Source organism: Ambystoma mexicanum, chromosome 12 (assembly GCF_040938575.1).
Source record: "Ambystoma mexicanum isolate Mex_15411 chromosome 12, UKY_AmexF1_1, whole genome shotgun sequence".
Lineage (NCBI taxonomy): Eukaryota > Metazoa > Chordata > Amphibia > Caudata > Ambystomatidae > Ambystoma > Ambystoma mexicanum.
In genome coordinates, this window is record NC_090936.1 from 1,152,599,449 (window position 1) to 1,152,613,632 (window position 14,184).

Sequence of the window (14,184 nt, forward strand, 5' to 3'; positions counted from 1 at the left end):
CCTGAACAGTTTAAAGTTGTGGAACAGGTGTGAAGCATTGACATATAGCTTCATTTGAAAATATCTCATGATCCACAAAAAGGAAAAGCATGAAAAATCCAACATTGCTTCACGTGACACTTCTTATGTGACATGTGACACATGTATTTGACTTATCCAAAGACCAAACAGTTAGATTAAGCTCAGAATGTTAACCTCAAAGATTTTATTTCCTATGCAGTCGACCACGTCCCAAAGCTGAAAGGAGACAATTACTTTTAAGACAACAAGCATCCAAACACAAAATCTCCTCATGGACTTAATCAGGATGAAGATCTACATGTCTGTGATGTCTTAACCAGTCACAGTGTTCATGCATAGAGCATTCTTGATGCTTAACCATGACATGTTCATCATTGATTGATTGGGAGCACACTTAAGTAAAAGAGAATAAGCATTTTGAAGCATTCGTATTGTGACAAATTGAGAGAATTTGTCACTTATTCCCCCTGTGAGGCTAGGGAGGTGAGCCCCCTCTGTAACACCATCCCTAGGGGTCGAGGCAAGTGGGAATTCAACGGGAGAGACTTCACCTTTGTGTACAAAGACTCCTGTACCAGTGAGGAACTCCCTGATTTCCTCCAAGTGATGGTTATATGGATTTCTACAATATACCAAACTGTTATCAAACTCATGAAGATAACGTGAAGTTATATTATGAACAACATGAAATGGAAGATATCCCTTTAAATTCAAGCCTCCAGTGGACTGCAACGAGGGGGCTGAAAAGGGGTACACGACCAAAAAATGAGATAGAGGAGGCAAAGAGAGAGCGAAAACCCGAGAGATGCCGGGAAAGCACCCTGTGCGTAATGGAGATGGAGGAGGTGGGGCTCTGGGACAACATAGAGCTGACGTGCAACAGAGCTGCTCCAGCTCTGTTCCAGGAACACTGAGCAACTGGCGTGCGAGAGCCAAGCAAAGAGGAAGAGCGGTGGTGGCATGACAGAGTGGTGGGCACTCTGCCTGTACAACAGCGCTGAGGCCATCCAGGGGAGTAAGCAGCTCCCAGGCCGAGTCACGATCCCTGTGTCGTTCCAAAGACAAGAACCAGCACATCCAGGAAGCAGACACTATGGAAAGCAAGCCGCGGAGTGACAACGAGAAGGCAATGGAATCCAAGGGCCTGCAGGTATTGCCAACGTTGCCCCGGAACTCATTGGAGATGGCAAATTCACTAACGGAACACCCAAAAATGCCCAGTGCACAAATTGTGGCACAAAAGAGGCACAAATAAGTGGACATTTAATGGCACACCTAATGAGATGAGCACGTTTTAGGCATATCTGTCAAATACCCTCTTTGCATGTGGAAATGCTGACATGAGCATCACTTCGCGCCAAAAAAAGTGCATCTCATTATATGGCCAAAAAAAAAAAGAGTGCACCTACCCTGACAAAGATGAGCAAAATATTTTGGACCATTTGTTTAATGTTCATTTTCTTTTTTTGTCTTATGCGGATAATACGTCTGAGAATGGGGCAATGCTTCTTTTTTAACTTCAGCTTTGCAGCGACCTTACTTTGTAAAGCGGATCACTTCCCGTTTAAACCTCTCAGGTGGTAGTTTTGCGATGTCATAGAGTGAGGTCTGTGGTTGTGTTGATGAAGAGTAGTGTGCTAGACAGCAACATGTCCTCTCGTTCCGGTACAAGTGTTGCGTGGCTGCAGGGGTATGCAGGCCACATGGGTGCAATGATTGGCAGCAGACACGCATACTACCCAGCTGTGTCGTAACATGTCCTCGCTTTTGCTGCCTTATGCTGCCTTGGTACATATGTACTGAGGCATGCCTACATGTATCCTGGCTGAGGTAAGGATCATTTTCAATCAGCCTGTGATTGTGAGGGCTATGATATCACCACCATGACAGCACTGGGGATCTAGGAGGAGCCATTTGAAAAGAAATACAGGGTGAAAGTACATTGACTGGTGGTGGCTGTTGTAAATACAGGATGGTTGTTGGGCTAGGACACAGTGCACCTGTGGAGCCGGGGTTCGGTACCAGGTATCTTTATTTACAGTTGTATGAACATATGTACAGTTCCAGTTACTCTTTGTAGTATATAGAGTTGGACAGGACAGGGACTGGACAAGGGGAAGGGGTACACCCACCGGCCATCCTCACTCACTCACTCACAGCTTGGGTCTAACTGTCACTCTTGGAACTCTCACCAGAAGCACACACCGATATTCTACCAAACTGTCAGTCATACCACTCCTGAACATTCTACAATAGCACCGATTGCTGGTGGGTGGACAGACAAGACCACATAACATCACACCAGTGGCGTGGCATGGGCTGCCGTGGATGTGGTAGGAGCCCCCTCTGACTGACTCACCACTTCCAGTACGATTATGGGGTGGGAGGCAGTGCTCTGGATGAGCTCTTCATCGGACATTTGAAAGGTTATGATCTGCCCATATATTGTCACTCGGTGCAGTAGCACAATGCCTTCTGGATTGCCCATTTTGGGACTGTGTTCCTCTGCTCTGCTTTTATACTGTGTTGTGTTGTGATTGGTGTTCTCTGGGTGCTTCTTTGGTTAGCTTGGTCACCTGCACTTTTTTCTTGGCCGCTTGCTCCACTTTTAAATGGAGCAAATGTCATAGGGCATGTATTTTTTTAGCAATTTTTATGGTCTGGTTTTGTGAATCCAAGATTTTGGTGCACCTTTTTTCTCCTTCTGTGGTCACTACCCCTTTGCATGTTAACCTGGTGCATTTGCATGCTTTTCTCCCAATTAGTGCTTCTTTTCCCCCCACATACTGCACTCTTTTTTAAAAAAACTGGTGCATTTCTGAGATGCACACTTCGGTGGATGTGGCACATCTATTTGTAGTGCCTTTGTGCCGCATCTCAGATCTGCACACTTCTTTTATTTTTCTGAATCTGGCCCAGGTTTCGGGGTCATCATTTACGGCTAAATAGCCGTTCAATAGCTGCTCTTGATGTATGCTTCTCATTTCACTCCTTTTGATATTTAGTTTCGCTTGCAGAAGCTCAACTGTGAACGAAACATGTTGCCTGCGGCATCTGACCAGGCCACACATGGATGGAAGGATCGGTGATGACTAGTATCCGGTTTTTGGATTCTGCTCATTTGGTGGGGACACTGGTTTTGGAGACGAGCTTTTTTTTACATAAGCGTAGTCATATTTTTAAACATGTGTGTTTATGTATAGCTGTGAGACAGAGAAAGCTGTGGTTAAGTTTTCTCTTCAACACGAAATGTACGAATTCTGATGCTAATGTCTCTGGTGACAGACATGCAAGAAATGTTCACACAAATATTCACCTTGTGTCTTTTTGGGAAGCGTTTTGTGTTGGGACGTCAACGATGACGGGACGAGGGGTTATAGCTGGATTCCTAAAAGTTGTATTCCAACATTAAAGTACTGGATTTTTTTGCTCACTTCTGGACAGATTCACACTACACTTTCTATTGATCCAAAAGAAACTTTTACATATGAAAAGAAAAATAAGGATATATTGAATGTCGGGTTTGCCGATTCATCCTGATTCTAATATCCAGCACCTGATTGTGATTGGCCGAGCACCTCCTCAAATATTCCATGCAAGCAGCGTTTTGGTGTATCGTAGGATGCACTGTTAGTGCACAGTGTTTGGAGAAAGAAAATAAGATTGGCTCTATAGTGGACCTCCTAGATGTTTTCCCGATCCCATGGAGGACAAGACCATAACAAAGACATGTAGAAATGAACATATTTTAAGGGACAATTGATACGTTTCCCCAAGATTTTCAGACACCGCACAGGGGCAATATTACCAGAACATGACCTGTAGCCAGGCCATGTAGGAAACACTAGCAATGGCCAGGGTTAAATGGACCATGTACATAATCCTAATGAGCCCAAAACATCAATGAAAATAAAATCTTTTCTCAAAGGAATATATGATTCACTACTAATATTAAATGATTGCCTTTGTTAATAAAACATTCAGTTGAAAGGGTGTTTTAGTTACTATGCCAAACTTACCAATTACTCAAACTTGCACTTATGGTAAGCTACATAATCGTACCTCTACCTTCCCCCCTGTCAAGCTTCGCAGCACGCTGCACTTTCGTACATGCTAGACGGTCCTGGGCCCGGGCCAGGATTCCGTCGTCTTCGTACCGGAGGAGACTAGCAAGGATGAGGGTGGCGCGAAAGGCTTTCCTTACCCGGAACTAGGTAGCATAGACACCCCAGGTACAAGACAGGGTCTAAGTCTTCCAACACCACGAGACAGATGATACCCATGAATTAACGTGGTGGAGGACCAGTGCCAGGCACTGGCCGCACGTATCTTGGAGGCGCCAAAGAGCAAGGAAAAACGAGGATCCAGAAAGGATCAGAAGGCAGGATCAAAGAACTGGAGAAACGCAGGACAAGGTCAGAGAAAACAGGACAGAAGCAAAGGAGCATCACTTCCCCAGAGCAAGAGAAGTTTGCAATGTGTGAAACAATGGGCCAGTGCTGCTTTTATGGGAGTCTGCATGAAGCTGAGGCTCCACCGTCATTGCCACAGCAATGAACAGTGCAGAATGCGCTGCGCGTGCGCGGGTCCATGGTCCCCCATGCATGCCAGTACCAAAAACATGGCGGCCCCCATTGTGGGACACTGCAACGACCGCTATCTCCACTGTGGTACAGCCGAGGCGCCACTCAAGGTAATGCCACCAGTGTGCCCTCGCCATGCAGCGCCCACATGCCGTGAGCGCTGCAACACCCTCCCCCACTGATCATACATTTGTAAATAACCCAATAACCTGAGGAACAAAATGAATTTAGCTGTGCATAGTGGGTACACCTGCAGTAGCGATAGTTCCCTTACCACTACTCTAGAGAAATGCCACAGGATAGCCTGTCTGGGAGCGCAAGCATGCAGCACCACACCGCAATCAGAAATGCAGCGATGCAAAAGGCGTATTTTGTAAAGTTAAAAAACATGGCTCCTCACTCTTTTTGCATTTCACAAATTCTACTTTTGTTTGCATTTTATGTGACTGACGTTTCTAATCATGTTTTTCTAAAATGTGTAGAGCTTCCCTTTTTGATTATGTGTTTGAATCTTTCTTTCTTTCTTTTTTTAAAACTTTGACATATCTCCCTCCGTCCCTCCTACTCTCTGGCTGCCCTCCATGGTCCTCCTCCCCACATCCTCTTGTGAGGCAAAAAACCTTGGTGTTATCTTCGACTCCTCTCTCTCCACATCACAGACATTGCCACGAAGGCCCACTTTCAGCTTCACCTCCTCAGAGGCATCCTCCCTTTCCTCACCTTTCCCCAGAAAGTGAATGGGCCTCATTACGACCCAGGCGGAAAACCATTGTGCTAATAGCACCATGGTCCATGCCGGTAACTTACCGACTCCGCCATGGAGAAAGGGGGAATTACCACCCCATTACAAGGTTGGCGGGGCGGTAATTCCCCCTTCCTCCATGGCCCTTCCCCATTCCCATTTTTGCCCCATAGGGCTCAATGGGGAAGGCGCTAAGTACGGTACCGCAAATTGCGGTACCCTACTTAGCACCAAGGTCCCTTTGCGGGTCCCTACTTTAACGGCTGGTGTAGACCAGCCGTTAAGGTCGGGTCCCGCAAAGGGACCTCGTAATCAGGCACTAATGGGTTAATGGCGCCGCAGCCTTTTACGGCGCCATTAACCCATTAGCGCCAGGGTCGTAATGAGGCCCAATGTCTGAAGAGCTCTGTTTCACTCTATGCTGGACTACTGCAACAGCCTCTTCCTCAATCTGCCTAAATCCTCCCTTCGCCCCTTCAACTAACCCAGAATAGGACTTATCCTTGGCCTCAAGCCCAGGGACTGCCTCTCCCCAGCCCTACAATCTCTCCACTGGCTCCTGGTTGCTGCGAGGATCAAGTACAAGACCCTCTGCATCATCCACAAGACTTTCTGGGGCCTGCTATAGCCAATCTCTCTCTCTAAATACCTCCCTGCTAGAGCCCTTCGGTCTTCTAGTTCCAACTCTCTGCAGATCAGACGCTTTTCCAAGCAAAGAGTGGGGGTAGATATCTCTCTCTCTCTTCTGCAGAAGCCTCCCTCTGGAATGGCCTCCCTTCCCCTCTCAGACTTCAGACGGATCTCCTTAAGTTCCGGAAGCTTCTCAAGACCCTCCTTTTCTCGTCTTCCTTCTCTCTCCCCTCCTAATGCCCCCCTCCGCCGCATTGACTGGCAGCCTGGTTCCTTCTGATTCTTACAGGGCACCAGGCCCTCCTTGCCCAGTCTACCCTGATCCTCCCACCCCCTAACGTGCACTTGCCGTACCGGGTTCCCTCCCCCTGCACTAGCCTGGCTAGGCCTGCACCCCTATTGAGCCCATCCAGCCCCGTCCTCGCACTTAGCCTGTGGACCTTCATTCCCTGCACTCCCCTGACACGTGTTCACCTGGCCTCCCCTTCGTACTCGCCTAGCCCTGCCCCCCACCTTTGTTCCCCCCTCCAGCACTTGCGCGCTCTTCACTCCGCCCTGCACTTCCTTTCCCTCCTTGGCACTAGCGCATTCCGCTCTGACCGGCACTTCCCCCCACCTCCCCACTCTCCTGCACTTCTTGTCACTGCACTTGCATGATCTGAATGACACAAGGCCTGGTAGGAATGTTTAGTTATTCTTCATCCTTACCCCCTCCCCCGTTTGTCTTGTTGCGCCTTGAAACACCATTTGCTGTATAGGCGCATTCTAAATAACCAATACATAAATACATGTACAGAGTTCTAATTAATGGCAAGCAACACCTACCAGAGAATGCCTTGCCCCACTAATATTGGGGATGTGCCTATGCTGGCTATAATATATAGGTTATTCATGTTACCACACAGTAACATTTTGGTGAACTTTCAGGTCCCAGTTACCAGGCTTCAGGCGGATACAACTTCAACGCGTACGAGTGGAGAAATCCCAAACAAAAGGGAAGCGTATCCCCCGCGAGCCGACCACGAAATAATCCCTTCAACGACATTGGGCTATGTGAGGACGAATGGGAGCGACCGGCAAACAGCGGGTAAGTCTGATGGAAAAGGCTGAATGCGCCCCAGAAGCTGCCTCAGGGTGAAGGATTTAATGATCTCACAGTAGGGAACGGGTCCAGCGGTCTGGGCTCCCATTATCAGAGTTTGGGAGATACATGTGACAGGATTACTTTGTGGTGTCCATTGGGAATAGAGTCTCTTACCTGTCGCACAGGAGTTAATTATCCACATCACAAAGTGTAACATTACATTATTGTTTGTGAAAGTAAACATTTCATAACATGCATAACACATTATCGGCCTGATTCATGGAGCGTTTTCCTATGGTATTGCAACATTATGAAACACTTTTGTGAATCAGGCCCTATACATCCCAGAATATCGGTACACACTTTAGTGAGTAGCTTATTTATTTACTGGTGTCCTGTAACACGCTACATCGCGACCAAGTCACTCCAAAGTGCTTAGAGCAAGGAGGAGGACATGACATGACATGATATGATATGTCAGCCCTCCCCTCCCCCCATTTAAAGCACTGACACGCTCTTTGAGAATGGGCTGGACCTCGTGGATGCCTCCTTATTTGTATCTTGCGCTGCTCTAAACTTCTTGCATAAGGCATTAACGTTATACTACTTGGACAATAGTTGCGGGGAGGGGGCAATTAAATTCATCACTGGCTTATTTACAAACGCATGGGATGCGTTTTTATGTGGCTTCAAAGTGTGATTTCTTGTAAGAACACGAATATAAAGGATAGTTTTTCAGTGTTTGGTCTTGCTGCCAAAATGCAAAAACAAAATGGCTCCCTAAACAGATACTATCCTTTAGAATGTCCAACTTGTGCCCTGCCTACTCCCAATTTATTTTGTCTCTGACAGCATCGAGACAAAACTGCACGGAAAACAACATAGCAAGTCTTGTGGGATATAAAATGAATTCTCGTTTCTCCGCGGATGTGGAAAATGATATGAGATGGCATTTGTAACGCGCCTATACACAAGTGTTTCAAGGCGCGGAAACCAAATGGAAACCAAATGAGCAGTCCCCATCCCGGCCAATGCACACAAGTATATCATACATGTCATCCCACTGGGGAGAATTGCAGCTGTGTCTCCTGAGTCAGGAAAGGGAAGAAAGGATTAGAAAAACCAGAAGCACGATTTTGTTTGTTGTGGAAGACACTTTGTACTCTGTGTATGACCCAGTCATCACATTTCAACAAGCCTCTTTGCTTTATGTGAAAATATGAACAACACAAATATCAGCTCTTACCTATTTGATGTTTTAAAATGTGTCTACCAGAAACTAATCAAACATTTGATCTTTCTCTACCCCGTCTACTCACCCCTCACCTGCTCGTCTTGCTTAACCCAGCTTCCAAATATGCTTATTAAAATAAAAGCATTAACATGTTTTATGTACTGGCCTCTGCCAGATTCCTCCTGCTTCAACCGTTGTAACAGTAGATGTTGTCATCCTCCATTTTAAGGGTACTGCATTTAACAGACTTGGTCAGATGAAGAGATGAGTCTGTGGCGCCGATCTTCAGGCCTGTGTCCTTAAGGCTGAACACCGATGTATGTAGAGAGCGCTTGACTCGCTTAGCGGTATTTTACTCTGACTCCAGCTGCTATCATGGCTGGAACATCTGTGCTGTATGCTTCCCTTCCAAATTTATTCTTACACCTTTCTGTCTCTTTTCTTAAAAAGTGTTGTTACCCATTTGGTAAATAATCTTTCTCCATACACCTGGAGCCATTTTGTAAACTTTTGGGATGACTGCCATAGTCTATATTAGGTATGAAAAGGGCTGTTACAACTAAGCACTGGTTTCGTATCTGCTGCACTGTTCTCTTATTTACCTTTCACAAACACTCAACATACATTGGGTCATGAAGATACTTCCCTATGGTCTGTTTGTCCCACAATTCCCAGCAGCGAGGCTGAGGGGTTTCTGATGAGTCCTTCCCCTGTACCTATTTCATCTCTACTTTCCTTGTTCTTTCTTCACTGGTCCTTTATGTCCTAACAAGTGCACATCTCCTTCTTCAGGTCCTGAACCCATACTTGGTGTTTTCATCTTTCTTGTGTCTAATAACCCCAAAAACAAGAGTTTTCCCTTTGCTGCCTTTTGTAGACAGGCATTTCCTTAACTCTGTTATTTACGACTGCTAGTCCCAGACTAAGGAGGTCATTTACGACTGCTAGTCCCTGGCTAAGCATGCTGTTTGCCTACTTCTGAATTCTCTTATTTTTGCCTGTGCTTTTCCCTAGTCGACACACCTCTTCCTTCTAACAGCTATTCCTTTCAATCCATCTTCTGCAATTCACAGTCTCTAATAATCTATTTGTCTATAAGGAACTCGGAGGCTCGTTGCTGACTCTGTTCATTCATTTCTTAAAGTACCAAGAACAACTGTTCTCCCCACCTCTCAGGGCACTTGGGGACGCTTAGCTCCATGACTGATGCTCCAGTTCTCAGGAATGTACTCACAATCGGACACTATAGTACTTTCAGTAGGTTTCCCAACAGACAGTGGGCCTCATTACGACCCTGGCGGAGTGGGTTTACGCCAGCGTTATTCGCGGCGGACCCGTCCGCCCTACTACGAGTTTCCGTAGCGCCATGGAGCGTTTTCCGCCTGGTTTTTCCGGGCGGAGAAATCCATGGCGCTACGGGACCTTGTCGTTAATTACGCCACCGTATTTTGAGGTGGCGTAATTAACGCCTTCCCCACTCCCATTATACCCTATGGGGCAAAAATGGGAATGGGGAAGGGTAAAATGGGGGATGGGGATTTACCGCCCCGCCAAGGTCGGAATGGGGCGGAAAATCCGCCAACCCCCATGGCGCTATCGGCAGCTTTCCGCCGTGCTCCATGGTGCATTTTGCACCGCGATTCCCGCCAGGGTCGTAATGAGGGCCAGTGTCCTACTTCTCCTCACAATCTGAACAGTCTGGTATCTGTCCTACATTTCCCAGCAGGCAGCATCCCACTTCTCACAATCTGGACACTCTGGTACTTGGGTTATGTTTCCTAGCAGGTGGTATCTGTGTGTGTCTCCTCGCAATCTTAACACTCTGGTACTTGGGTTATGCTTCCTAGCAGCGCAGTACCTGTCTTCTCCTCGCAATCTGGACACTCTGGTACTTGGGTTATGCTTCCTAGCAGGCAGTACCTGTCTTCTCCTCGCAATCTGGACACTCCGATACTTGGGTTATGCATCCTAGCAGCGCAGTATCTGTCTTCTCACAATCTGGACATTCTGGTACTTGGGTTATGTTTCCTAGCAGCGCAGTACCTGTCTTGGGCACTACTCTTCTTCAGATATGGAGTTGGGAACAGCACGATCACTCTGTATCTTGCCTTCCCTCGCAGTGTCAATCTTTGCTTCCTTTCATCATCGCAGGGTTTGCTTCCTTTCATCATCAGGAACACTGACCCTGGGTGTCAGCTTGCCCCGCTTCCTTCTTGCCCCTTTATACCTAAAGGGGTTCACACATTGGATAATTTGGCAGTTCCACCATAATTCTAAAATCAGCAAACGCATTGCTGTCAGTTATCCATGGGACCAAGTCTTTAAATTCTCGTGTCACCATATTGGATTTGATTTGTCTCCTGAAGCTGGCCAGAACCACCCTGCAATTTTGTGATGAAATGGGGTGCAATAACTACTTATCCTGGCTGTTCTCCCAAAACAGGCTCAATGGGTTGCTTAGTCCCAGCATGGTTGTGCCACCAGGTTCACGGGTAAACTTGACATGAACTTGCAGGCGGTTGCTAGTCTACAGCTAATGGGGGCGTTGTATCGCTAGCTGTTGTATTCATCTTGAGGGTTTGGGCATTGCATTCTTTGCCTTGACCTTCTTCCCAGGATTCGTTTGTTTGGTGAAGCCATAGTCCCATTCTTCTCACCAAGTTTGTAATCCATTATAAGCAGTACAAAGGTCTTTCAGTGGTAATACATTAGAAAATCCCCAGATTGTCAGGTCCTTACCTGCAACCCACTAACGGCGATGAGGGGGCAGTGACATAGCCCCCAACCATTACTGATCTCATTCAGTCCACTTTTTTGTAACTGGATATTTGTACATCTATGTTTTAGTATTATTTATTTTTTGCAGTCCATAGGTTTACTTGATACACCCACTAGAGAAGAAAACAAGCTTCCTTTTCTCTATAAACCAATGAAATATGTGTAACACATGGAGAAAAAGTAAGACCACATCAATAAAATAGAAGCAATCCCCACATAGATTAACAAAATAAACTAATGTATAAATCCGATTTTACACACTCCAGAAGAATACACGAACTATGATTGTTGGTGCTCTGATTTGCACTCTTAAGCAGGACACTGCTCACTGACCTTCTAAAGCCCAGTGTTGCAAACCTGGGGCCACAGCTGTGTGATATTACATGTCCATCCTGGGAAACAGACGAATGCAGTGTTTCACTGAAAAGGAGGAAGCAGTGGCTGAAAACAACTACAAAATAGCCCTTCCACTCAATATCCTGGTCAGATCATCGCGCGTAAGGCCTACATCGCAGGATTTCTTCCTAACATGCGATAACCCATGAGCCTAGAAATCTTATAATGTAGAGCTGGGAAACCATAGCTAGGAAATTAGATTCTGCAGCATCTGAAGGCTGCATTATTTCGAACCTTTGCCGAGACTTTACCGGGAGGGCTCTGAGGATGCTAGGATACCAAATGATGATTATCCTAAAACCCTTCATCATTCTTCCCTCACCCCTTTGTCCAGCTTCCCCTCGCAGCCCACAGAGCAATCAATGTTTCAAGTGATTGCTCCTGCAGAAATTAAAATGACAACATTAAATATTAAAAATGAGAAGGCTGCCATGGCAATGGATTTGAGCAAAGCTTTACCACTGCTTTTTCCTTCATTTACACCCCCATTGCTTATGAAATATCTTTGACGACACTGAAAAACGTATCTGACCAGGAGATTGGGGTTAGTATCCATTGTAACAAAAAAATCCATTTTGATATTTATTATAAGGCAGATTATCAGCTATACATGATGACAACCAGCTTATTTCAAATACACTGCACCGTTGTTGTAGTACTGGTGGTATGGTGCACAAATGGAGGCACCAGGCCATAGCAAAGGAAGGGAGGTGGGGGTGCTATTCTCTCCTTCCTTCGATGGACCCAGTTAGCCTTTTGGTTATACCAGTGTTTCACCAGTGCTTGTCCAGCCTTCAAGTTCTCTGTAGCTTCAGACATAATTAGTGCCATCCTTTTTCTCAGGACTAGCTCACAGTCAGTGATGTTCACTGGCTTGGAAGGTGGAGCAACCTCCAGGCCTTCCTTAATCGGAGCCAAAAGGCCTCTGACCTGATGTCCATTGAGAAGCTCTAAGAGGCTTAAGCCCACACTCCTCTATAAGCAAACAGAAGGCATGGCAGTAGAAGATCCTACTTTCTGCAAAGTGGTTCTTCTAAAGCTCCCATCATGCTCTGCAATGGGTCCTGAAGAAGACATAAGTGTGAAACGCATGTCAGCTCAGTGATTCGATGAATCAGTACTCTAAGTAATTGCTTGGAGCAGAAGTGAACCTTGTATTATTTGGTTTGTTAATAACCTCCTAAACCACTGGAAGCTTTTTTTTTTTAACTGTAGGTTCGTTTTTGCATGCCATAGCTGCGCACCTTTTATGTCACAACTACAGAATGGCATATCATGACAGCTCGCTAGTTAATGTATGGTTGTTAACATTAACTAAAATAGCCATTATCTGTTTCAAGGTTATTACATCGTTAAGTTTATATTAGGATTTTTAACCTTTTTAGATAATGTCATGAGAGCCAGAGATCATATAAGGGCATTTTAGTTAACATACGTTAATAAACACCCTAACGCAGCGTTTGAATTGGTGAAAACCAGCCACCTGATAAAAAAAAAATATCACTACAATATAAATAAAAAAATATTCTGTTTAACGAATTTAGAATAGCCTCTGGTTTCTCCTTACACCCCATCCAGAAAAGTAGGTTAAGGGGTAGCTTGCTAACATTTATTTTTGTATGTGTATTTGTTTATTTACACATGGGAGGAACAATGTGTGGTAAACTATGCCTCCTTCACATAATAGGAACACTTGAAGGTAAGTAGTTTACATGTAGGTTTATTCTCCAGATATAAAGTAGAGAAAGCACTGGGACACCCATCCAGCCCAGCACATTAGGTCCAACTGACACTAGTAGAACCCAGCTCTCCAAACCTCCGCCAACACTCCACATTCCATGTCAGTGACATCACCACTCATCATAACACACATAGCCCATAATCAGGCCCCAGCACAGATTATGACACAATGCTCTTTTGATCACAAGTCTCCTTTGATCCATCCAGTCTGGTGACAGTGCAAGGAAGTAGGTGTGAAGTGAGGGAGTTGAAAGAGTCCTGGTGACAACGTTAATGATCTTGTCGAGAGGATAAACGTATGTTGTAATGCACATTATGTAATGCAGTATATATGTAAAACATAAAACCTCTACTTTTCTACTGGCGGACAAGTCCATTTGAAAAAGATTTGCAATGACCAATGTGCACAGTACATTAATAACTATGCTTTTACATTGAGGTTGATTAAATATAATCGCATAGGACAAGTTGTTAGTTGAGAAAATTCTAAAGTGAATTCATATCCATGTACACCATGGGGTATGTGACTTGTACATTTACAACCACCCCAACCCAATAATACCACTTACAGCAACTCTAACCTAATGAAGAAACACACTTTTTATTGTTAACTTTAGTATAGCCATCATTCTGAAATCAGTTGTGCAGCAGATGTTTGACATTTTTCAGTGAGATCAGCTATAGAGTTGAACACGAACCCAACCGTCTCTTGGCGCTGATAACATATTATTCACGTTATTTAGGTTGGCACCTATAACCTCCTTCACGACATACAGCCAGTGCAAACCTATTCCAAAAGTAATTCTAATTCCCAAAATCTCGGTAGAGTCAATAATCAATCAATAAAGCTGTGAAAGCACATTCGTGAAAATCTCATCGCCCTCCATATGTAAGGATGAAGTCCGCCATTTCACTAAGTGACACACTTCTATGTGCAGCTGTTCATTGTGCAATGATTTTAATGAATTGTTGAACT

The 14,184-nt window shown here is 45.2% G+C and overlaps 1 protein-coding gene across 17 annotated transcripts in view; it reads left to right on the top strand.

Moving 5' to 3' along the window:
* The window catches only part of GRIP1 (glutamate receptor interacting protein 1), a 1,760,673-nt gene that overhangs the window by 1,653,732 nt on the left and 92,757 nt on the right, over positions 1-14,184 (top strand). For all 17 annotated transcript variants that reach the window (XM_069629739.1, XM_069629748.1, XM_069629732.1 and 14 more), the window contains one exon: positions 6,904-7,063. In XM_069629739.1, the coding sequence (XP_069485840.1) occupies positions 6,904-7,063 (160 nt within the window). The remainder of the gene's footprint in view (positions 1-6,903; positions 7,064-14,184) is intronic.